The 26,501-nt window shown below is 39.4% G+C and overlaps 1 protein-coding gene across 1 annotated transcript in view; it reads left to right on the forward strand.

Moving 5' to 3' along the window:
* The window catches only part of pkhd1l1.1 (PKHD1 like 1, tandem duplicate 1), a 63,511-nt gene that overhangs the window by 29,920 nt on the left and 7,090 nt on the right, over positions 1–26,501 (forward strand). The window contains exons 40-70 of the mRNA XM_069195151.1: positions 304–552; positions 749–898; positions 1,823–1,997; positions 3,219–3,375; positions 4,784–4,940; positions 5,367–5,446; positions 5,818–5,947; positions 6,381–6,510; positions 6,768–7,009; positions 7,331–7,467; positions 7,722–8,751; positions 9,657–9,848; positions 10,694–10,845; positions 11,187–11,346; positions 13,732–13,915; positions 14,336–14,424; positions 14,698–14,861; positions 15,653–15,782; positions 16,707–16,825; positions 17,186–17,315; positions 18,055–18,228; positions 18,929–19,032; positions 19,734–19,860; positions 20,171–20,292; positions 20,659–20,749; positions 21,008–21,156; positions 21,638–21,760; positions 22,627–22,738; positions 23,256–23,372; positions 25,043–25,208; positions 26,001–26,233. Of these exons, the coding sequence (XP_069051252.1) occupies positions 304–552; positions 749–898; positions 1,823–1,997; positions 3,219–3,375; positions 4,784–4,940; positions 5,367–5,446; positions 5,818–5,947; positions 6,381–6,510; positions 6,768–7,009; positions 7,331–7,467; positions 7,722–8,751; positions 9,657–9,848; positions 10,694–10,845; positions 11,187–11,346; positions 13,732–13,915; positions 14,336–14,424; positions 14,698–14,861; positions 15,653–15,782; positions 16,707–16,825; positions 17,186–17,315; positions 18,055–18,228; positions 18,929–19,032; positions 19,734–19,860; positions 20,171–20,292; positions 20,659–20,749; positions 21,008–21,156; positions 21,638–21,760; positions 22,627–22,738; positions 23,256–23,372; positions 25,043–25,208; positions 26,001–26,233 (5,475 nt within the window). The remainder of the gene's footprint in view (positions 1–303; positions 553–748; positions 899–1,822; positions 1,998–3,218; positions 3,376–4,783; positions 4,941–5,366; positions 5,447–5,817; positions 5,948–6,380; positions 6,511–6,767; positions 7,010–7,330; positions 7,468–7,721; positions 8,752–9,656; positions 9,849–10,693; positions 10,846–11,186; positions 11,347–13,731; positions 13,916–14,335; positions 14,425–14,697; positions 14,862–15,652; positions 15,783–16,706; positions 16,826–17,185; positions 17,316–18,054; positions 18,229–18,928; positions 19,033–19,733; positions 19,861–20,170; positions 20,293–20,658; positions 20,750–21,007; positions 21,157–21,637; positions 21,761–22,626; positions 22,739–23,255; positions 23,373–25,042; positions 25,209–26,000; positions 26,234–26,501) is intronic.

Below are 26,501 nucleotides of genomic sequence, written 5' to 3' on the forward strand. Positions count from 1 at the left end.
ATTATATATATATATTAAATTATACACTTCAGAAACCCTGTGTATGGGAAAATCTGATCCTGAGCAGAAGTTAAATAATGCACTTGATGGTTAAAGAAAAAATCCAGAAAGAACCTTTCATTATTCTTATGACAAGAAAAGACTAAATCAAAGCACTGACCAAGCTATTCTAAGCATAAATCTAACTTTAAATTGTGCCTTATTCTATGGATTCAGTTGATATTGTAGATTCAGTACTGTTGGACTTTGTGAAATTGTGCTGGAAAGCGTTTGAAAGATGCTTTGGAATGTTTATATTCGCAGGTCCCAGCGGAACAGAAATCACCATTACAGGGTCAGGATTCGGCACGGATCTTCAGCCCATCTCTGTGACCATAGACGGTGTACCCTGCAATGTCTCAGCAGTAACTGATACCCAGATTCTGTGCTCTGTGGGAAACCACGCTGGGGGCACTTTTCTAGTTAATCTCCTCCATGGCTTAAAGGGCTTTGCTGCTTCACAAGCTTTCTTCACATATGAGCTGCTGCTCACTGGAGTGACACCAAATGAAGGTACTTTAAACCCTCCTGCATCAACTGTAGCGGAGAGACAAAGTCTATGACATAAACAAACTACTGCATTTTTTTTGTCAAGTGGAAAATTCAGTTCTAACTGTTGGCTTCACAAAAACACTTGCTGCCAAGATGATTTATGTTTGAAAAGTTAATCCTTTCTAAATCGCTGGTTGTTTCTGTGATGCGTGTACAGGAAGCTATGGTGGAGGTTCCATTCTGACTGTACAAGGTTCCGGATTTGATCCAGCGCATTCGAGAGTGCTGATCTGCAACAAGGACTGTGAGATACTGAGGCAGAATTCAACTTTCAGCAGCCTTTACTGCGAAGTTCCACCCAATAATGGTAGGTCTGTAGTGAACAGCTCTTGAAAAATAACAATTCAAAGTCTGGCCAAGATTCTGTTCCTAAGAAGCAATTATTCCCCTCAAGTCAATTATAGTTTCTTTAACACCTTATAAGCTCACAAATAAATGAATAATAAGATTGGAAAAAAATTGGAAGGGCCAGGTGAGTCTATAATGGGATCTAAGTCACATTTTAAACTGATAAAAACAGTTTTTGTGCCTTTTAGTCTCCTCTGCAAACAGCTTCAGGCTAGTTGAAGTGATGTACAACCTCAATTATTCTAACCTGTGAGACTTATCTTACCTCCACACTGTAACCAACAGATTGTGTTTTGTATACCTAGCATTGTCAGTAGTTTGGGTACCGCAGTGAAAGAAGTTATTTTGTTGTTGTGTCATTAATTAAATGCAACCAGCATGCTTACGAGCAGACATTACCATACTGACATTTAGTTAAAGTTCAGCAGTACATTTAACAAGATAATTTTAAACAAGTAATCATTAATTGAATAATGCATTAAAATATCGCAAGGAAAGTATCTTAAACAATACGCTACCTACGGCAAATGAGTAGCCAAAAAAACCTGTTTAGCAAATTGCAAAGCTAAGCCCTCTACTGATGCAACTTATTTTTTTCTCATGAGCTGTTTTCTGACATTGACATGTCCTGACATACACTACCTAATCAACAATGGGTAAGCCTTACTCTGATTGCAGCCTGCTGTCAGTAAGACCATACGAACGTGCTGAACGTTAATCTCTGCGGCGTGTGTTGAGACTTCACCATGGAGAAACCAGTTGAGATCTGAAACCACCTTTCCCAACCTGGGCCAAAGGCTGTATCTGTAATGACCTGTGTTGGTAGTCACTGTACTGCTTTAGACCCTTAACACAATACCTTTTCCTGGCCTGTAATTAACAGGAACTGGAGCACAACAGGATTGCCCTGTAGTGGTTCTCAATAGCAACAAAGCAGTGAACATATCAAATGGCTTCTCTTACAAAACCTCCCTGACACCTGTAATTACGGGGGTGTCTCCACGGAGAGGAGGAACTGCAGGAGGCACCAGACTCACCATCACCGGCTCCAATTTCAGGTATTCTTAGCAGGGACCTTTGCACCTATTGGCAGACATAAGTGGGAAACCTGGTGGAGATGCAAGCTAAATGCAGCTAGGAAAGAGAAGAGATTTTGGGCTACGGGGCTAATGGAGGTCTAGAGTGTATTAATAAAATTTGATTGAAGAATATTACATTCGGTTAAATTACCATGCTACAAAAGTGATATCATAACCTTAGAAACCAACAGGAATGATTTCTGGTCTCGGGAGACTGTCCCCTTATATATGGACAGGTTCAAGCAGATTAAAAGGAGGTTTTGCACAAGTATTAAAAACCATTTGAGTATAGACAGCAGAAAGCATCAATCCAGGGAGATATTAAAGTGCTAAAATAAGGAACTGGTTGCAATCATGAAAATCATTTACACTTCTTTACATGTGATGGGGCAGCTTGCCTCTAGCTGTCTTTCTGCTACGTTACTGTTCACTTTCAGTTAACTCTTCTACTTTCATGTCTGTCCTTCCTAGCTCTGGTGTTGTACGGCTCTGGATCTGACTGAATCAGAAAGTTGTTGTTTTTTGTAAGACTTACAGAACTAGTGTTGTTATTGCAGATCTTGAAACAGCACCTCAGATCTAAATCCCAAATCCTCTTGATGATTGTGTACCTGACCTTCAGCCTCATCACATCTGACATGTTTTTTTAGTTCATACAGTTCCTTTGTAGTGGGCTGCCCTCTTGTGGCGATAAGAATGAGAAAAAGAGCAATACAGTTTCTATTCTGTCCACAATGTAACTCAGTCCATTCTATCTTGACCTTCTCTCACTAATATTTTGTGTGTTCTGAAAATCATACTTTCTGTCTTCAAATAATTTTACAAAGTTAAATAAAAATATTGAAAACTTGAAACAATTACTTTAACTATACACTTAAATTAATAGCAATGATTTGCATTAAATATCATATATTATCTAATGAATGACTGAATCTGCCTATACAAAATAAAGAAAATTACTACCTTAAATTCTCAACAAGTACATTCTTATGAATGATTTAATGAGTTCTCTATTAGGATCTAAAGACACATTTTTTAAACATATCGAATATACAGTGCAGTAGTGTTACATGCAGTAAATATGGTATTTTGAGAATTTTTTAAATAATTTGATTCTACTTTCCGTTCTGTTTTCCCGATGTGCAGGATATTTTGGTTGCTTGCAACGGATGATACATTTTTCACTCTCCTTCCCCACAGTTCAAACAGCAGTGACATTAAAGTCACAATTGCCCAGTCGCCTTGCGATGTGCAGTCTGCAAACAGCACGTGCATCATCTGTGTCACAAATTCCCAGCCCAGCTCACAAATGGCAAAAGTTAAAGTGGGCATCGGAAATAATGGAATAGCCAAGCTGGTCAGTATTTATTTCAACCCTTTTTCTATGTTTGTTGACATAATTTGTTGTTATGTTTGTGGCTAGTAGATGAGTAGGACCTTCTGCACACTATGCATTAGGAAAGGTATTTTTCTAATTTGTCATGCGCAATAATGTTTTGAAACTGCTTTTTCTACAAAGGGAAATTGAACTCCCATGTAAAGGAACAAGTAATAGGTTTATTCCATGCTGAAAAAAAGAAGAAAGAAAACACAAAGTTTCGGCCATGGAGCCTTCTTCAGGTGTGAGAGCTCTTCAGGTGTTGTGTTTTCTTTCTTCTTTTTTTCAGCATGGAATAAACCTATTACTTGTTCCTTTGCAGCCTACGCATGCTGACGCAGCTCCCCACCTGAACTCCCATGTATACTAGTAACGCATGACATACAGTAATATACGTATGTATTGATGATACTATTACTAGTGTACTTGACAACTGTTGCTGAGATCATTTATGGTTCTGTGAAGTTGTGTAAATTGCTATATTTTGTGCTGAAATTATATAGATAATTTTTATATATTTTGTTGCCATCGGATGAAGTGTGTTAAACTGACTGCATGGGACCACAGGGTAAATCTTAATAATGTCTGCGTCGGTAGTTTCTGTCTGAGTCTGGAAATGTAAATTTGTTGCCAAAGAGTTGGTCTTTCTCATTGTACAACTGCAGGCCTGGTTTCTTGAATCTGCTCAGTAGCTCAGCAACATTTATATCTACAGTAGGAGAATTAGATACTCATTGGTTGTTCCAAATTCTCACAGGCATCTACTGTACCAATGTTCTACTGCTTTAATCAGTAAAGGCACATTGGAGCTCTGTGTTGCCCAGATATATCTGGTTTGTGCCTGGGCTATGTTATTTGCTGGCTTTGATGGATATTTCCCAAGTGACAGCACAGGTGACCCAAGTGTGTCAGCCAGGCTATCCTTAGCTCTCTACGTGAATGCAGAGGCTTTTTGGATACCTGTTAGTTGCAATGTTGCCAGTGAGCAATCCTACAATTAGAGCTTACTCTCCTATAAGGATTGAGGTCCTCTGTGGAGCTGGGGGGTGTCTATGGCCCAACACTAGAGTTAGTTTAGAGTGGGCGCAGATCCTTCTTGTTCCTGTACTGATGTACAGGAAGTCAATGAATGGGTGATCAACAACCGGTGATTACCAACTCAGAGAAGATGAAATAGAAACAAAAATGATGATAACAAATTAAAGGGAAAAATAAGATTGGGCTAATATGGATTGCTGGAGGGCCAAATGTCCACCTGGCCTTCCAAATAAGCATAGGAAAGCAATTGAACATGAAATATATTTACCAAAGAAATAGAGGATTTCCACAACAGAATTTTTTATGGGCACTTTTTACTAGTTATGGCTTATTTTTTGCTTGACTGTAGGACAATGCAGATTTCTTTTACATTGATGTCTGGTCCTCCAAATACACGTGGGGAGGGCTCTCACCCCCCGAAGAAGGAACATTCGCTGTAATCACCAAAGGACAAACAATCCTGCTGGATACAAGCACGCCTGTACTAAAGATGCTCCTCATTCAAGGTAAACTTTCACAACCACTGCCTGTCAGTGTAGTACATTCCCATAGGTCCCAAAATATATCTAGTGGCTCTTCTCTGGTCTTATTCCAGAGCAGCTTAAGATGTTCTATAACATCTTAAGCAAAACTGTACACAATATTCAATCAAAATACAATACTGTACACGTTTCAGGTTACTATCTAGACATAAAAAGAAAGCAGTGTTCACTAGTGCTTGAAGATCTGTTATCTCCTAAAACACAACTGGTATTTAATTTACAATGTTGCTGAATTTACACCTACCAAAACTAAAAAGACTGGAATTCTTTTGTAAATCCTTTTGTTATCAAGGATTAACAGGTGACTCCTGTGGGTTAATGAGGACCAGGGAAACCAATAGTTTCCATTATATAACATAACAGAACATGAGCTATTTCTCTCTTATTTAGGTGGGATGTTGGTGTTTGATGAAGCTGATATTGAACTTCAAGCCGAAAATATTCTGATCACAGATGGGGGAGTTCTTCAGGTATCATAAATTACAGATTCCAAATATTCTCTTTATACTATGACAATGTAAGACTCCTGCTGTTGAAAATGTTGTTGCTCCCCAAAGTATGTGCATTCTTTATTGCATCACATGACCTTAGTATTGGCCATAAACCTCGTGTTTCCAAGTGCTTTATCCATATATCTTATAAAACACTACTGAAGTATGGATATATTTTAAAAACAACAAGACTAATATTTATAATGAATAGTTCCTTGCATTTAAATAGGACTTTTCATCCCAAAAAGATATCAAACAATGCATTAGTCACAGATTCGTCTTGGCTGCTTTCTACACATTTTTCTGTACCAACATGATTAACCTTAAGCCAACCTCTCCTGCGCTGTCAGATCGGCACTGAAGCGGCCCCATTCCAACACAAAGCCATCATCACGCTGCACGGACACCTGCGCTCACAGGAGCTGCCAGTATATGGCGCTAAAACGCTGGCAGTCAGAGAGGGAATCCTGGACCTCCATGGTAAACTCCAGCTCTCCACACCGAACTCGATACCACCTCCTGAACACACTGTTGCCCATTAGGAATCATATACAGTAACGTTTTAGAAATACACCAAGGTTTGAATATCATCATCAGTGTCTGTCTGAAGCAAGGTGGATCACCAATTTATAAAGTTGTATTCATATTTTTTGTTAAATATTTGCCATTCAATGAATATTAAAGGTTTCACAGTTAAATAAGCCATTTTTCACAGTTTGTTTTAAGTTTGTGGTGCTAACAAACACCTCTTTTCCAGTAAGTGTGTTAAAACGTGTCTACACTTGTATTGTAAGACCTTAAAATCTGCAGTTTGAAGGTATGAACACTACAACAAGTCAGAGTCTTTTAAGGCAGGCCAACTCAAAAAAGTTAAGATGAAAAAGATTACGGACAACTTTGATCCTGTTTCTAGGAATTCCTGTTCCTGTTACTTGGACTCGGTTGGCACAGACAGCTCCTAGTGGCTCAGTCACATTGACTTTGCAGCACAATGTGACGTGGAAAGCAGGGGATGAAATTGTTATAGCATCAACTGGACACAGGTAAGATTTTGGTCTGAGATCCAGGACTAAACTTGAGCACCGACCGAACCAATAATCAGAAATCTTTCCAAAACCGGAAAGCAACATTTGTTTGCTTGTGAGATGGATTTGGAATCGGAAAAAAATCTTGAAGTTTTGGGTCAGGCTTATGCGTGAGAAATCATGTCATTGAATCCTTAGTGCTTCAGTTTTTACTGTAGTCAGTCATGTGCTGTAAAGACCTGTAAATATTTCTCCATTTATTCCTGATTTCGTAGGCATAGCCAAATTGAAAATGAGGTCAAGAAAATCGCATCTGTATCTGCTGATGGAAGGACACTGACCCTGACAGAGCCCTTGAAGTACAGACATTTAGGGGTGTCGGTCACCCTGCCAGATGGAACAGTTTTTGAAGGGAGAGCAGAAGTTGGTCTTCTCACCAGAAACATTGTTGTCAGGGGTTCCAATAACATTGAATGGAATGACAAAATAGAGGCCTGTGAAGATGGATTTGACACAGGTAATGTCTGCTATTAGCATAACCTGTAATTCTGTGGATCTGCTAGGCAGTCATCCTAGCCTCAAAGTGTAGACAATATCTTTCTTCTGTAAAAAGACAAGGCGTTTCTTGAAATATTGCTGTGTACAGGTTATAAACCAATTATTTTTTATTTAACGCTACAATTCCCTTATTAAGTGGTATGGTGTATTCACTTGTCAGAATGAAGAAACCCATGACAGGCTATTACACTGCAATAGCTTTTTCATTTTCAGGTGTATATTGAACTTGTGCTCTGAAGTCGAAATGGCTTTTAATTTCGATAGTATTCTGCATTTGCAGGCGAATTCGCTACCCAGACGTGTTTCCAGGGAAGATTTGGAGAAGAAGTAGGAAGTGATCAATTTGGTGGTTGCATTATGTTCCATGCACCTAGGCCAAGTGAAAACTTGGCAATTGGAAGGATTGAGTATGTTGAGGTAATTATTGCTTTTGAAGGATGGATGATGGCTCTAGATGTGGAAATGCAGTGCAATTTTAAAGATATTCTTTCATTTATTTAGGATACTATAGATAATTATAGAGGTAAAAATCATAATATTCTGAAATAGAGTCATAACTGAAGAGAAGCTTTTACAATGTAATTTCATGATAAAATATGATGTCTACTTTAAATGTTAACATCAGTTCTTTCTCTTTAGCCAGCATGTTTGTCTTATTTGTCCCCATGTAGGTATTCCATGCTGGACAGGCCTTCAGGCTTGGACGTTACCCAATACACTGGCACCTGATGGGAGACATGAAGTTCAAGTCCTATGTTAGAGGATGTGGAATTCACCAAACGTACAACAGGGCTGTCACCATTCACAACACACACAACCTGCTGGTGGAAAAAAATGTCATCTACGACATCATGGGAGGCGCCTTCTTCATTGAAGATGGGATCGAGACTGGCAACGTCCTCCAGTACAACCTCGCGGTCTTTGTCCGCCAGAGTACCAGTCTCCTGAATGACGATGTCACGCCAGCGGCATTCTGGGTTACCAACCCCAACAACACCATCCGCCACAACGCGGCAGCAGGCGGCACCCATTTTGGTTTCTGGTACCGGATGCACGACCACCCAGATGGCCCGTCCTACGATCCCAATATCTGCCAGAAGAAGGTCCCCCTGGGAGAATTCAGCAACAACACTGTCCATTCTCAAGGCTGGTTTGGGATCTGGATTTTCCAAGAGTATTACCCCGTGAAGCAGGGATCCTGCTACTCCTATGAGCCCAATCCAGCCGTTTTCAGCTCACTAACCACCTGGAACTGCCAGAAGGGAGCAGAGTGGGTAAATGTGGGAGCAATCCAATTCAGGAACTTCCTGATGGTGAACAACGAAATTGCCGGGATCGAGACCAAACGCATTCTCTCCCCGTATGTCAGGGGCTGGGGAGAAACAGGTGGAGCCGTGATTAAAAACACCACGATAGTTGGCCATGTGGATGAATTGGGCCTTGGTCCGAACTACTGCACTGTACGGGGCATCATTCTTCCCTTTGATGATGGACTGAGTATCATGTCGGTGACGTTTGTCAATTTTGACCGCCCCATGTGTACTGCCATCGGAGTGACGTCAATTGCTGGGACCTGTGTCGACCGCTGTGGAGGCTGGAGCGCCAGGTTTAGTGGAATTCAGTTTTTTAACACCTCCAACAAGGCAGGCTTCAGATGGGAACACGAAGTAGTGTTGATTGACAGTGATGGCTCTCTCACAGGTAATGTAGCACTGGCTACAGGGCTGGCTGTTAGCGTGTGTCATGTTTTGTTTGGCTTGTTCTCCCATTCACTGTTCTTCAAGAAAATCAGTAGGAAAACAGTTAGAAAGGTTTCCAGAGGTCTTAACAAATTGAGCAGTATGGTCATCAAGAGAAAGGAATTGATTTTGCAGTTAGGACAGTTTTCTAAATACTGTGAGACTGCATGCTGTCTATTTATTAGTTCAGCAATATTTAAAATCATTTTAATTGTAAAACTCAGGAAGAAAAGGCTGAAATCACTGCCTTAAAACTACACCATATACCAGTGTAATAAGTGCACGAATGGAGAATGATAAACAACCTAACAACCTTGAGACATCAGTTACTTAAAAATACTCTTTTTTCATGTTTTCAGTGAAGTGTGACACATTTTCTCAGGTTTGCTCATTTGAATGTTTCCAATCCATCCAGTACTGGACATACTGTACCATTTGCTTTAACCTCTTTTTCCTCATCATGTTCTCTGGACTGAAACTAGGAATTACTGTACAAATGCACTTTTCTGCCTTTTCCACAGAACTTTGCTGATTTAAAATAACCACTCTCAGGTGTTAGTCATCTAGGGCGCGCGAGTAGCGCACAAAAACTCTTAGGTCGCAATGGAAGGCAGTCAAGACCATTAATAAGATAAAAAAAAGACGTTGATGCAAGTTGCTCAATAATTTAAGGTTCACTGTCCACAAAACTTACTGTGTAGCTTTTTGAGACGTTTTAAGTCAGATAATCTCTTCTTCTAAAACATACTTTGGAAGAGGAGGAAAGTGCCAAGGTTTTCATAGTCCTGCCAGCTGGCTGTTTCCAGTTTTCCTACAGTATCTCTACTATGGTTATACTGCAACAGGCCCCATTTCATGTGTCTCCAGGGAATCCTAACCACAAGGTGGTGCCCCGGAGTGGCCTGCTGGACCCGTCGCACTGTACAGAAAAAGCCGAGTGGAGTGTGGGATATCCCGGAGCCGTGTGCGATGCCACAGTGAGCTTCCATCGGCTCGCCGTCAACAACCCCAGCCCTTCCTCTCTTCTGGCAAAGAACATAATCCTGTCCAACTCCCACGGTACAGCTGAACAGTCAATCAATCAATCAATCAATCAAGGTTTATTGATCAATGCACGAACAGTACAGCAGACAGCGGGGTTTTGCCGGCAATGAAATGCTTTGTCTGCGAGCTCGTCAGAGGGATAGGACCGTAGAATCTATAGGGATTAGATTAACATTAGGATACAATTAATTACACCATTGCAATTTACAATACGCATTACAGATTGGGCGAAAGTAACACAAGGGGAGGAGGTATTTAGCGCTCTTTATACAGTATGTGTCCTGAAAGCGCAAGTGACAGGAGGGCGCCTGGTGCCCCCTGTCAGTTCAAAGAGGTAACTGCGGGCGTCTTCTGGGGTTGGCTGTATCATCTTCGGTATCATCTTCCGGATGGTAGTAGAGAGAGCAAGATGGTTATATAACCAACCAACATCCTTTGTGATTAAAAAAAACAATCTCTCTCATTATTAAATCTTGCAGTGATTTACTGTTTCATCAATCAAAGATGTTCCATCTCTGTTTTTTGTCTCTTACAGTGACTCATACAGTAAAAGGCACATTTCTTTTACAGGATATAGATTTTTATAATACTGGAAGTTATTTATGTAACCAATGATTGCTTAAAAAATTTTAGGTAGCAGAAGTAGAATTATTTATTGTTAGACCCCTGCAAAACCCAGTACAATAATTTAACATTTATAACTAGCACTTGAAACATGCCTTTCTTCTCTCGTTTTTTGTTCTTGTTTTAGAATTTTACAAAGGATTTTACTGAAATGTGTTGTTGTAATTAGTGCATGTATGTTATTTGTGTTTTATTGAAAGATTCTGAACTGGTCCTTTCTCTGATTTATAACACAGGCATCAGTGTGGTTCCTTACTTAGTGAAAAGACTGACCCACAGACCTGGCTGGATGGCTTTGCTTCCTAACTCAGACACCTTCAATTGGCGCTTTGAACAAGAGGATCATATCACAGACATTTCATACAGTTCCATGTTTTATGGCTTCAAGGTAATCTTCAGGATTTTGGAAAAGGCAATCTCCACCTTTTATGGTACATGAATGTAGATATAAAGTATAGTGATTGCTTTTTAACCTTGTCCATTGGAAAAAGCTGTGTCACCCCTTCTGGAATAATAGTTAATTTAAAAATAAATGTAAAGAAATTTCAGACTAGTTGGAAGAAGAGGTTGGAACCTTCCCTGTGTATTGGAAACAGAGCAGTTACTGTAAGACCTATTGTACATACCACTGTTAACCACTGAATAAGGCTGTGTGTGTTTAAGGAAATTTTACGTTACATTTCTGATGATGTTTAACTTAACAAACTGCTTCGCAATTCATTCCAACAGGAAGCAGACTACGTAATAATTTCCCACAATCTGACTCAGCATCCAGATATGTTCCGTATCATTGATATAAGAAACGGATCATCACAGCCTCTGAATTTCACCAACAATAAAAATGGAGACTGGTACTTCGATGACAATACAACAACTGTTTATTACATGGGTGAGTTTAATTTCCCTTGCCCTTTATTAGATTTCAGTCTATTTTTAAACTTTTATTTTTGTTTCAAATAAAAACTTAGCTCATTCCAAATAGACACTTGAAGTAATTAAACAGGTTTTTTAACAGAACAAAACAGAAACCAGGTTTCTGCACATAATGTAATCTAGTCAAATTTCTTTCAATTAGAATGCATACAACAGTGTCCAACCTGACGATAGACTTCACCCAGCCATGTAAGGTAGATTGAGGGCACAGCACCACATCAGGGAAAACATTTTTTTTTAAAAACAATCTATTACAGAATACCGCTAAAGCACGTAGGTGCATGTCCAATATAACATGAGACTGAGAAGTCTGGGAGCGAACTCAAACTGGCGCCACTGGCATGGTGTCATATTTTCCATGGATAAACTGAAATCAGTTTAGCCATTTTCTTAGGTTTTTAGAGGAAGTGAAAGTATTTTGGAAGGAATGGTGGCGCAGTGTTTCGCATTACTGCCTTGCAGCACTGGGGCCCTGGATTCAGATCCGGAGGTGCTATTTGCATGGTGTTAATTTCCCTTGCCCTTTATTAGATTTCAGTCTATTTTTAAACTTTTATTTTTGTTTCAAATAAAAACTTAGCTCATTCCAAATAGACACTTGAAGTAATTAAACGGGTTTTTTAACAGAACAAAACAGAAACCAGGTTTCTGCACATAATGTAATCTAGTCAAATTTCTTTCAATTAGAATGCATACAACAGTGTCCAACCTGACGATAGACTTCACCCAGCCATGTAAGGTAGATTGAGGGCACAGCACCACATCAGGGAAAACATTTTTTTTTAAAAACAATCTATTACAGAATACCGCTAAAGCACGTAGGTGCATGTCCAATATACCATGAGACTGAGAAGTCTGGGAGCGAACTCAAACTGGCGCCACTGGCATGGTGTCATATTTTCCATGGATAAACTGAAATCAGTTTAGCCATTTTCTTAGGTTTTTAGAGGAAGTGAAAGTATTTTGGAAGGAATGGTGGCGCAGTGTTTCGCATTACTGCCTTGCAGCACTGGGGCCCTGGATTCAGATCCGGAGGTGCTATTTGCATGGTGTTTGTCACGCCCTGTACACGCTTCTGTCCTGTTCCTTGTTCCCTGTGATTATTCATGTCTTTCCAGTGTGTCCTGTTGTGTAGCCTATTCACTTCCTGTGTCTGCTCGGCTCCTGGCTCAGCATTGAGGGGGTACAGGTGTCCTGAGACCCGCCTAGCACCAGGTCGCCCCACGCCCGTGGCCTGAGGGCATAGGTTTCTATACCGACATCGTCCGACCCCCTGAGCGTGGGCTAACCTGCGTGTTGCCCCTTTTACCGCTACGCATAGGGTCTTTATTGCCCTCCTGGCCATTCCACGGCTTGGCCCTCCGACATCCGTAACAGCGTTCGTACGTTCTCCCCTTTCTTTGTGCCGATTACTGAGTGTGGGAGGAAAGAGACATACGGTACTGGTAGGTTCACTGGCTTCTGCAGTGAGAGTGTGCGTTTTTGCGGCTGTGTGTGGCCTGCAATGGACCGCTGTCCCAGCCAGGGTGTGTCCTGTCTTCCGCCCCGTTGCTTGCAGGGTTAGACTCTGGCTCCCCCATGATCCAGTACTGGATAAGGAGATTAGAAAATGGATGGATCGTGAGAAAGTATTATGCCCACCTGCAACCGAATCAGCATGTCAAATTCTCTATTCTATATAAAGGTAACCGGTGAGAGAAGAAAGTCATATAGAGTAGAAAGTAGGCACTAGGTGGGCGCCATTAAAACAAGAAGGTCAGCCATCAGTTGACATGGTAGATATCGGTAGGCTAAACTGAGTCTGAGATAGAGGAAAAAATGTTCATGGAGTGAGCAGATGTCATTCACATCCTGAAAGGTGGCTTTTTATCATTGAATGTTTCACAATATACTGCCACTATTTCTTGTAGACCCGGTTGGAGAGTCAAGGGGTTTGATTTTATGTTGATGTACGCTGAACAGGAATGCTTGTGCATTGTGCAATCCAATTTAATAGAGAAATCTGATGTAGGATTTGATATAAGGCTTTCTTCTTAGTTCCCAACTCTTAGTGGCCTCCAGAACTTCCTTATAGTTCTGATATACGAAACTACAGCAGTTTGACCAAGCTCCTAACCCTCCCCAAAAGCTGGTTTTCTTAATTAAGTAATCTTTATGTCAGAAAGAGCATCCATCAAATTTCATGCCCACAATAGTGGTGACAGACATTCATAGAAGAGCCCCAACTATTTGTGAAGGAATTAAGGCAGAGAGTTGCTTTTTACTGAAAATGGTTTTGAAGTGATGACATTTGGCAATAAAGAATAGAATTAAAAAATTAAAATTTGCTTTTGTCTTTCAGTGTCCGGGAAGAAAAACACAAGGAGAAAACGTTCATTCAGTGTGGATCCCACGGAGTCAGACATTGATGTGGAGTTTGCAGTGTACAGATGCTTCTTTCGAAACTGCAATCCAGGTCCTTCAGGTCCTTCTGAACCAAACAGCCCAGGCCAGGCTGTGCTCCCAAGACCTGCTAATGGTTATGTGTATGTGTATATTTTGTCAATAGCTTTTTTCTTTGGTGAATTTACCACACCATATCATTTTGATGTCATTAGTGAGTGGGGCATTGCCTTCCATTCACTGACTTTCTATTTTTTGCATTATCATGTGCAGAGAGGAAGAAACATTCACAGTATTAGAGAGAAAAGTCGAGTGCTTTGAAGATTAGGAACAGCAGTGATGTTCATGAATCATGGACATGGACATGTGTTCTGTGTTTCTGCAGCTGACGAATAACACCTGTAACTAGTTTTGTTATAGTTCTTTTATTATTCTTTTCACGTTTGTGAACTTCAGTAGAACTTCCAGTTTAATGGCAGTAAGTGTTTAAAAATACTTCATAGGAGACATTATGGAAGCATTTTAGAAATAAATAGATAACTTGTTCTCTTTTGTGTTTATAGCTTTTGGTCCAATGAGTCCTTCTGGAATTCTTCTGCAGAAAACAACTTTGCTGTACCAAAGGAAGGAGCAGATGTGGTGATTCCTGCTGGTAACATATTCTAATCTGATTAAAACAGCATATTCTTCAGGTCTGTACGTAGTTGAAAAGAGCTTGATTCCTGACCGTCGAGCTGTTTTACAGTATCCTGAACTATTTTAAGGGTCTCACTGTTGACACCTTCAATCAAGCCAAGGTCTGTTGGATGCCCTTTGATCAACAAAAATAGGCAATTTAAAGCTAGCTTCACAGATTCCCTCAAAGCAGTAATTTCCTGTCAAGTACCAGTGATTGTTAACCTGACGTTTTGCTTCATCTCTGCAGGGATATGGATGGTTCTAGATATTGACATTCCATCATTTAACCGAATCACTGTATACGGAGTTCTGGAATTGCCTGACAACATAACTGCTCCATCTGCACCTGCTGCAAATACTACCTCCATGTTTAGGAAGATCATTCTAAATGCAACTTATATATCAATTCAGGTAAATTGCAAAACTGTTCAAGTTTTTTTTGACAGAATTACATGCATTGTTTACAAATGTTTCGTTCAAAAATACTTTTGAGGCTTATCCTTTACGGTCTTTACCCAAAATGCAGTCAGTCACTAATTATTCTTAAGAAGTGAAGACACTACTGTGCTTTTACTGTATCTTCCATTTGTGAAGGATTTAGAATGTTTTTGTGGAAGCAAAAGTCATATAGAGTAGAAAGTAGACACTAGGTGGTCTCCAATAAAAAAAGACGGTCATCCACCAGTTGACGAGTCAGATATCAAAAAGTTGAACTGAGTCTGAGTCTTGATGTACAGTATCATGAATGTGGAATGCCTGTTCATTGTGCAATCAAATACAAAAATCTATATAGGATTTGATACAGTATAAGGCTTTCTTCCTTCTTTCCTCTGTTCTCTTAATGTACTCCAGAAGATCCTTATAGTTCTGATATACTGTACCAATCTACAACTGTTTACCCATGCTCCTAATCCTCCTAAACCAAGAACAGCTGATTTGCCTTCAAGGCAAAATTTTTGTCTGATATCTTAGTATGTTTCTGTTGAAAAAACCCAAGAAGAGTATCACATGATGTATTTATATATGGCAAATCAGATACTTTATGAACATAAGATGACATGCTGTATGAGAAGACAACACTCAGCCCATCTTACTTATTAGAAACTTAAACACACTTCAGATACTTTTTAATTCAACAGGAATATGACTTCATTTTGTCCATTAAAATCAATTGTATAATTATCACATTTTTTGTTTTAAAGGGTGGCAGGCTCATTGCAGGGTGGAGTGATCAACCTTTTAGAGGTGAACTGCAAATAGTCTTGAGAGGGAATCATTTCACTCCTGACTGGCCTTTGCCAAATGGCCCCAATCAGGGAGCGAAGGTGTTGGGTAAGTTCATGGGTTAGCACAGGCACAACTTTAAAAGCTGACAAGCTAAATCACAGCCAGTTGTCTAACAGTGAGACCCAGCAATATTTTTTTTTGTAATTCCCAATGCTACTGTATATTACAGTGAGTTTAGTGTGTCACTATTATTCTAGGTGCACACTATCGTGAAGTGTACTCTGGAAATGTAGAGTACATCCCACCTGAAGTCAAAGATTGAGATTGTAAAATCATTTTTATAGAATAGATTTATATAAAACTAGTCTTTCCACATTTCTACAGTCTTTGTACATTGTTGCTGTTTTAGTTCTCGTTATTACTAATGTTTGCGGGGGAACTTGCAGTGCTGAAGTTGTTTGTGGTAGATTCTCTTTAAAATAATCAATTATTAACATATATTAATATATAACATAAAGAATGCTATTATACCAATACAAAATGCAGCATATGAAAAATCATGTGTTGTACAAGCAATGAAAATAGGAAGATGTTAGTACATCCTAATCCTTTGTATTAAGATGACTTAATGCTTTGTTAGTGGGTGCTTTATCAGAAAACATTTCATTGTCTTGAAAAGTTTGTATACATTCATATTGATAGTGAGGATAGTGGTCAAGGATAGAGATCCAGAGTACAAACAGGTTTTATGGTCTCCCATCCAGCATTTTGTTTGCAGAACAATGTGTTTTTGTTAATCGCAATGTTCACAGTGAATTACAATTTTCCCGAATAACACATTACTCCAATCCAGACTTAGCTACTGCAATTATTTTGTGAGGAATTCTTCTTTCGTGTATCTTAGGCATTGATACATGCAATTGTAATTTTTTAAATGTAGAAACTGTTTTTCAATCTTAATAAAACTGTAATGGAAGCATCAAAACCTCACAGGAAGGGTTTTGTGTCTTGTTCTGGATTGAATTTCAGGTGTCTTCGGCACACTGCAACTCCATGGGCTGCCTCGGTCTGTGTACCACACAAAGCTGGCTGCCTCAGCAGGAGCAGGGTCTTTCAACATATTGCTAGAGGAGTCTGTGGACTGGCAGGTCAGCATCTTAAATTTGATGTCATCTCTTTCATTTTTTAATGACGCTGTTTTCATGGCCAAGCACTTAATATGTCATTTCCAAACTGTTTGGTTCCAGGTAAAATTATTCTCCTCAAATGATCTTTTTGTCAAAAAAAAGTTTTAACGTGTTGTGAAAACATGAACGAACAAAAATGTACGTGTTTAAAATTGTTTTACAACATCATATAATATCAAAAGCAACTAAGTATGCATGCAAGCATTTTATGGTTCTATTGTTCCGATTGCTTTAGTGCCAAAGCAACTATTTCTTCAAACGTTGATGAAATCAATTATTTAGTGTGAAGAACTCACATGCAATGTCTGCACGTTCTCTTAGGTGGATGATGATCTAGTAATCACAACAACCAGTTATGACACCTGGCAAACTGAAATCAGAAAGATTGCAATGATTTCAGCTGATGGACGGAATGTGACATTAAACCAGTCTCTTTCATATACGCACATTGGTGAGTCTGTTCTGAAAAAAAATGCTAAAATGGCCCAAATAATTTTGGTTTGTTTAGAAACCACTGCAAAGGAATTGCTAGACAATGGAATTGATTAACAGTGTTACCCGTTTCTGTATTTATAAAGGAAACATTGATTGAATCTGTAACCGCAACTTGGGAGTAATATTTAACTTGAATTAAATATTGTCTGACTGAATTAAAATGCCAGAGAACATTAAGCAAGTTGAAGCAGATGATACTTTACATAGCACATTTTGTTCCTGATAACCTTTATCAAGTTGGGAAACCTCACATTTTCCATTATTCTGAATATTATTCCGGGTTAAAACTTGAAATGCAAGTCATTGATTTGAAAAAGAAGCTAAAAAAATGTAGATGTTGTTTGCATTCTGTTCTCTTCCACATAATTTGTGGTAAATGAGAACATAAATTGAAACGTGCAGTTTATGTTACTATGAAAACGATACTACAGTATGTGAGGTACAGTATTCGCTTCTATTTCCTGTGAAAGAGTTTGAAACCTTTACGGCATACACAGTACATCTTCAGGATGAGGACTTAAACAGACAAACATCTGTGTGACATGAATGAGCCTAGCTGAAGCCATTGTATAATAATGTATTGAATACTGACATTGTATTTATTATAAAATGATTTTAGATGTAATGAATAAATGTAATTTCACACGCTGTAATAAAATCATTAACATAATCTCTCCTTTCTGTTTTTTTTTCAGCTGAGACAGTCAATGTATCAGAAACTGGCCAGCAGTATAGACTTGCTGCAGACGTTGGCCTTCTCAGTCGGAACATTAAGATCATTGGTCAAGACTACCCTGGGTGGTACCAGGAATCTTTTGGAGCCAGAGTTCTGGTCGGTTCATTCTCGAATGGAGTGTATGTGTATAAAGGTAAACAATTCACTATTTCTTACTTACATAAGGACGGGCTGTTCTTGCATCATAATGTTTTATGTACTGAACTTGCATTGTTCCTGAAAATAACATTGTTTGCCATTTTCACTCTAGACATCACTTCATATTCTCATCAATAGTTTGTCAGGGTCTAATTTAATCCTTGAAGCCTTTGGATTTTAACAATTGTTATGTTGTTGTACATTACATGTACATTTAGCATCAGTACTGATGCTTTTTTAAAAGTTAAGGCAAACATTTTCTAAGATGTGAGATTTCCAAATACAGTACAACACTTAATTTGACCCACGAACAAAAACCAGCATGTCTGAAGATTAATATTAACTTGGGAATTATCAATGAGTAGGAGCAGTCAAGGGCTCACTGCTGCAATCACACTAATCATATCTGAATCAAAGCCTGATGTTTGCTCATAGTACGATGGGCGAAATATGATGATTGGGCAAACTGTTATAAAAAGTAAAAGTATAGCAAACCTTTGTCTTATTTTTACTGATGCATCCTTAACCTGTAATCTGTAACATTAAATATTAATGTAAAAATATGTTTTCTGTTTTTAGAATCTTGACAATCTGTTTGCTTTATGTTATAATACAGGAGATAAACTGCTTAAAGAGCAACTCCTTTTACTCCAAGCTTGAAAACAGAACTCATTCACATGTCCTGCTCCCTTTAGGAAATGCCCAAATCAGGAACGTGGAGTTCTACCACACTGGACAGGAGGGCTATCAAGACTCCTTTGACCCAAGATACTCAGTGGCATTCTTGGATCTGGGACAGGTTTGTGGGCATGTGCTTTCTGTGTAAATAGAGTTGGGTGCATCCCTCACCTAGTCCCATTGAAGAAATGTACTGGACAACACATTTCACTGCCTGCCAATGAGATAGTGATGGCTCTGATGCCTCTCTCCCCACTGACCTGCCCCAGTTATAGTGCTGGTCATACAGGCACTTATAAAACACTAAGAAGAAGTTAATAATATAATATACTGGTATTTGGGTTATTGAGTTACTGTATATATTATCTATTAAATGCAATAATTTGAGATATATATATATAATTTCTTAGATGAAATAGAAAACCACAATTCCACATTATTGTTCTCTTTTCCTTGTGTCTTGCTTGGCACACAAAACTTTTTGTTAAATTATTTTTCCTTATCCGACATGTCGAGAGTTTTATTTGACTTAAAATCAGGCTGTTATGAATTCAGTAGTGAACGTTCTCCCCCGGTTTCAAGGCATACTTGTTAATTTTACAGTCTGTACCATCTCTGCTCTTTGGGGATTTGGAGTCATGCCTACATCCTGTATGTTCTTCCTTTTTCACAAATATTACACATAAATCTCAATTTGAAATACCAGCTTGCCTCATAGCAAGATACTGTAGTGCCCTTTGAAGTTGTTTTCTGTCATGAGCCTGGCACCAGCAGACGTCATCAGCTTACGTTGTGTGTATTTTTTAAAATTCTGTTTCCCAGGTATCAGCCAATGATTCCTATGTTCAAGGCTGTTCGTTCCATCATGGCTTTTCCCCAGCTATTGGTGTCTTCGGAACTGATGGGATGAATATAGATGACAATGTCATTTATTTCACAGTAGGAGAAGGTAACCAACTAATCACAGTCAGTGGTGTTTAAAAATCCTTGGGACTCTTCGTGTTTGGTGTTCAGTTTCCAAATACTGTACCTACCTTTAAACAGTAATTAGCTCTCATTGATTGTTCATTAGATCCCAGTTCAGTGAAAAGTGTTAATTTCCCTTGAGTTCAAGACGATTTTAATATTAAATCATACTTGTGATTATTTTGTGCTGCACATATCTCTATTCGATTTGCCGGATGGTAATTGCTATCAGAAATAAAGAAATTCATCTCGCTTTCAAGAATGGTCAACTGGTGCTTTTGTGTGCATGACAGGTATCCGAGTTTGGGGGAGTAATATCAAAGTCAGGAGGAATCTGGTGACTGTGGCGGTGTGGCCTGGGAGCTATCAAGACAGAGAGGAGACGCTGAATTCTCTTTGGCATGCTGCCATTGAAGTAAGCACTTTCAAAATCTCACATATGACAACATTCCATCTTCTATCAAATTAATACCAAACAAGCTCTTTGAATTCTATGGCCCTTATTTGCTGTATTCTGCCATCACCCAAATTCGTTTATTTTGTTACCTGTATATTCTATAAATATACGGTATAGTACATCTCCCTATATACCCTGTCATAATTACAATTAAATCAACTCGTATTTAGAAAGTGTCATTCCAGGCCTTTACCACATCAAAACAAGATAAAAAGGTAGAAAATGAGAACCAAATGCTTAAATGTTCAGAGCTCCTTTTGACAGCTTATGTAGAAATCTAGAATGACATTTGTTTTCCAACATTAGTTTTGATCTCTTCCTTAGGTTAATGAAGGAATGAATATCGTGCTTCAGGACAACATTGTGGCTGGGTTTGAGAGAGTGGCATATCATATTAACGGAGAACCTTGTCCAGGTAATGATTTTTCTCCCAAAAAAATAGTGAGTTAAAGCTTGCCTGGTGAGCCATATTAACAAAGCTTTTTCACTAAAGGATTTTCATTAAGCTCCCGATGATTAATGGCAATGCTGAGAGAATACTCTAAATGCTTTCCTTCGTGCTACACTTTGAAAGACTTGGTAGGAGAGAGAATAATTCAAATGCTGTAGGTTGTTGACCGTTTTGTCTGTTGGTATTTCCAGCACACACGTGCTCATTAAAAGTCTCTTTCAGGAACATTCAATCCGGTTGAAAGCTGGCACGGCAATGAGGCTCATGGGGGACTGTATGGGGTGTACATGAACAAAGATGGTCTTGCGAGCTGCTCTCTCATTCAAGGCTTCACAGTCTGGAAGTGCTGGGACTATGGCATCTATTTCCAGGTAAAGTTCTGGGGTCATCCGACTGAATCTGATAACTTAATGAATAAAAGAGGGATTTAAAACTAAGAACATTTTTTTAGCTGTTGTGATGCCCTACGCAGTGATGTCAAACTATTATTATAACAACCTTTTTTTTTCCTGTGATGGTATATGCTCTCGTAAGAATGTTTGCAAACGCTACCAAGACTAGGAAACATATGGAAAAAAACAACACAAAAAAGGAAAATTCTGTTTCTGAATAGAATGGAATGTGGCGAGCTCAACCTTCGGCAAAGTACTGTATTTTAGGCAGTGTCTTGTATTTGCCATTTCACTCAATATTGGAGAATAAAAGCCACTTTAAAATGAGATTAAATGAAATGTGTTTAGAATTGAGAGAAAAAAAAACAGTATTAAAGCAACCGAGATAAATGAGAGGAGGGCTTTTGTACAGAACTTCAGTGATGTGTTTGTGCCATTTTAACCATACTTTTTCTTACAGACGGTAATGAGCATCCAAATCTCGGATGTCACATTAGTAGACAACGGAATGGGAGTTCTCCCGATCATATACACCCCCCCCTCAGTGTCACATCAGTACTCTGACAAAACCGTTCAGATCCAGGTAAGAAGCTGACCTTGTTGAATTGTTGTTTCACACCGTGTCCCGCTTTGACTAAAGTTTGTTTTAAAACCCGGCGTCACTGACTCCGCGAAGGAGCTGTACAGATGCTACCGTGTTACAGTGCGTTTCCGTGTCTGTTTTGTATAGAGGAATCTGAAAATCCTTCTGGAGACCCGAGCAGAGAGATGCGATTATTCTCTCATGTCTAGGTGTTTTTTACACACCTCTGGCATTTTTTTATATAGACATTTAGTCGTGAACAGCCTGCTCTCAATCATGAATGCATTGGGGAAAATATATATTCAGAATGGATATCTTTGGAAATTCCAAACATCCCAAAGATTCACCGGCAGAACATTTCGGAGGGGTCAATCTAAAGAAGGAACCGTCATTTCCTAGAGTTGCACAGGCTGTTTCCAGATTTCTTAAACATGAATGATTTGAAAGTGTGATCTAGATGTAGTCTGTAGTAAAGTGGACAAAACCATGTTAATTTATATTTAAATATCTATCAAGTATATGTTGACAGCTATTTTGTGTTTATTGAATGTATATTCTGTCACAAGCCGTGCTTGTTGGTTTAGGAGGTTAAAAAGTAGATTTGAGAATGATGTTGCGAGATGGTATTAGAAACCCAATAGCATACAGCTTCCTTTTATATCAAAATCATAATTTTGCAAATCTTGATGATGGGTTCTCAGGGTCTTTTGGTTACTATATATTTGTTGAGATGTGCTGTGAAATCATTCACTTTAAGGTACTATGCGAAAACCATGCCATCATGCAAAGCTCGCGTATTAAGCTGTATTATTCACAGCCAACACGTTTTGACTGATTGCGAAATTTTGTTTTTTCTTTTTGTGCAGAACTCTCTGATAGTGGGAAGTAGCCCTAACTTCGATTGCTCTGAGGTCCTTACCAGCAGTGATGCCAATGTGAAGCTCAGTATGAGTCACAGGGCTCCCAGGCCTCTAACAGGTAATTATCTAAAATAAATTAATAATCCTTACACTTATATAGCGCTGTTCTGGACACTCCACTCAAAGTGCTGTATACTGTAGGTAATGGGGACTCCCCTCCACCGCCAGCAATATGTAGCCCCCATCTGGTTGGTGCAATGGCAGCCCAAGTGCTCCAGTACACTCCCCACACACAGGCTATCAGTGGGGACGAGAATAGATAGATGAAGCCAGTTCATAGTTGGGGATTATTAGGAGGCCATGATTGGTGAAGGCCAGGGGGAAATTTGGCCAGGATGCCGGGGTAACACCCCTACTCTCTTTGAGAAACGCCCTGGGATTTTAAATGACCACGGAGAGTCAGGACCTCGGTTTTACATCTCATCCAAATAATGGCGCCTTCTTTCAATGTAGTGTTTCCATCTCTATACAGGGGGTATGTCTTTTTCCATTTCTAAGATGTTAACACACCTGTTGCACACATAAAGAATCTAGCAGATGTGTCTGAAACACTGCTTTGCTCTGTGCTTGTCTAGGTGGGAGAAGTGGATTTTGTTGGCCAACTTTCGCCTCTGATCACAATATGGCACCAGGAAAACCTCATGCAGGACTGATGAGCTACAATGCTATCAGTGGGCTCATGACCGTGACCAGTGAGTATCACAGTTATTTTTTAAGTGATACTAAATGTAGTACCATTATTTAAAAAAAAGCAAACCACAAAACACATTGCAGGCATTTGTGGAATACTGTATATACCGTAAATTCTTTTGATGACACATTGTGGGTAAGTAGCTTGTCTGTTTTTCGGCTGCTGCACCAAGCAACCATGTATTGACGAAATTTGTCTTGTCTGATATCATCCAGGGTTGTGGTTGACCCCAGGTGTGTTTGGGTTTTTTTAGAATATGAAGTTAAAAGCGGGAGATAATAATTATTTATTATCTTATTAAGGCAGTCACTATCCGGAAGAAGAAAAGTTTAGCTTCCAGTGTTTGTAATGTGTTGATGCTTGCAGTGTTCCTTGCAGAGAGTGTGTATTTGTAACCACTGCTCTTACTTGACCACGAGCGGCATCCTAAGGCAGTAAGGTGACCCAGGTGCAAGACAGAGCAAACAGACAGGCAGATAGTCATCCAAGCTGAGGCCAGATAATCAACTGAGCTGATAGCCAGCAGGACAGCAAAAGCACAGTGGGGCACCCAGATGCATAAGCAAGGCATGAACATAGATCAAATCCCAGAAAATAAGTGCTAAGTGCAGGGAAAATGCAAAGGGGAGTCAAAACACGAGTGAGGTCCGTAGCCAAGAAAAAGACGACCACAGAAGGAAATCAGGATCACTGAGATTAGAGCAATGACCCTCGAAGACTGAGCAGAGATGACCGGCAAATGGGGTCTTAAATATCCTTTGGAAACCAGGTTAGTACTCCACCTAGCAGACAGGTGGAGCTTGTAAATCGCTACCTTTCTGTATTTGCTTATTTCATTTATTCTGCTGAGGATCAGAATAAGTGCTGCTTTACCATCATAACAAGTTGGAATAACAGTTTCTTATTCATAGTGGTTGCTTTTCAGTTTGTCAAAAAACTCAGTTCTAAGCACACAGTTTTCCATCCATAAATTTTCTAACAGACTTTATGCAGTCTGGGGTTGCAGAGGGAGCCTAACCTGGCAAGCGACAAGCACCAGGAGCAAGGCAGGATATACCTGAATGAGACACCAAGGCACACACACACACACACACACACACACACACACACACACACACACACACACACACACACACACACACACTCGCACCAGGGTCAGTGTTCCCAGAAGCAACGAGACTGTGTATGACTGTGAAAAGGATCTGGAGCAACTGGAGGAAACCCATGTGAACTCTGGGAGAACATACAGGCTCTGTGCAGATAGCATCCCAAGATTTGAACCTCAGTGCTGAGAGTCAGCAAAGCTAACCACTTTATCAGCCCTGTGCATCTTTTTCTCTGATGTATTCAGAATTAGGTTGGCATTTTTTCAACTGCTTTATTTACTCATCAGTTGTTTTGTCACTGCCTTAAAAAAAATACTTAAGAGAACAGTTTCCTAGTTTCTATAATCCCCTGTAGTTATAATGTATGTTCAAGTACCATCGGCAGTGTCACATCTATGTATCCTCGATCTACCATTAAGCAAAAGGTCCCCCATCAAATCTGTTTCAGGAGAAAATATCTTCCACTGTTAGTGTGGTCGTGGACATGACTAACTGCTGTATATCTTTGAGAACATCTTCTGCCAGTAACAAGACCTCTTGAAATTGAATGATCGTTTCTTTAAAGATACCACACTTGTGGGATTTAAGAGTGTCTGCTCCAAAGAGATGAATGTGATGTTCATGACCAATCCTGGAAATGAAGACTTACAGCACCCAGTTCACGTGCAAGGATTGATAATGGTCGACTACATGGAGACTGCCAAGGTTTTCATACATAGACCTGACCTGAGGTGAGTGAAGAGGCCGCTTATTAATTCATGTGATTTTCAGTTTGCAGTTACTGTATGGAAATGGTAACTGTGTGAAAAGGACATTCATATTCATGTGTAAGTAAAAAGGATTTTACAATATTAAAACATACTAGTTTTATACCAAAAGAAGCTGAAAAAATGTTTTAAGAATTTATAGTAGATATTGATATTTATGAAAATAAGTTACCTCTCCTAATGTAACATTGTAAAGCAAAGTGACAATTTTACTGAATTCTTTTAACATCAGTATTATATGGCCCAGTAAGTGTTAGTGGGAAGAGTCACATTTGGCAAGAATATTGTATAATAATGGATGAGAAAGTTGCAATGTTCATTCCGTCTCAGACATAAGTAGTGCAATTCTAGATATTGTTTCAAAGAAGTACAGTAGCAAAGTTGTGGTAGGCTGATTGAACAATATGAGTTAAGATCCCATTTACAGATGGAAACATTGACCTTTGAGCAGAAGGAATAATTACTGTGACTGAACATTAGAAAGCAGTGAGAGGAGGGAATATTCCAGAATTCCTTTATATGTTTTCTTAGCTTCACAGATCTCCCCAATGATTTAGAATGCAGATTCGTATCATGTTGTAGAAACATTTCATGATCACATTCTTAAATGATGAACAAAATACTCATTTTATTCTCTTCCGCACATACTGAAAGATAACTCGGCTCTTTCTGGGACTAGATGCTCTTCAGACCCAAGGGGAGTAAGGCGACAGGGAACTGTGAGATACTGACCATGCTGCGTGTGTTTGCCCTCAGCAAGGTCAATCCTTCTGACTGTGTGGATATGGACTGTGATGCGAAAAAGAAAGCTCTGCTCAAAGACCTGGATGGCTCCTTCCTTGGGCAAGTGGGTGCTGTGGTTCCCCAGTCGGAGTACGAGTGGAATGGAGACAAGCGTCGAGGTTTGGGAGATTACAGGATTCCCAAAATAATGCTCACTTTCCTGAATGGCAGCCGGATACCAGTTAGCCAAGTGGCACCCTATAAAGGTCTGTATGCTTTTTTAGGACTGTATGGCTTTTAGAAATTCTTAGTTTGACTGGAGAACTGACTTCAGATCTAACACTGGTTTTGAGCGAGTATGATTGGATGAACCTGAGTCCTCCTATCATTAACAAATTTCACCGCAGAACGATTATATCACACAATCCAAATGCCCATCTTGAGAAAAGGCTTTTTTAATCCAGCACATTCTTACGCTTGCATACATTAAACACTGGCATGTTTAATCTAATAATTTGGAACACATATTATCAT

The sequence above is a fragment of the Lepisosteus oculatus genome, chromosome 10 (genome assembly GCF_040954835.1).
Source record: "Lepisosteus oculatus isolate fLepOcu1 chromosome 10, fLepOcu1.hap2, whole genome shotgun sequence".
Lineage (NCBI taxonomy): Eukaryota > Metazoa > Chordata > Actinopteri > Semionotiformes > Lepisosteidae > Lepisosteus > Lepisosteus oculatus.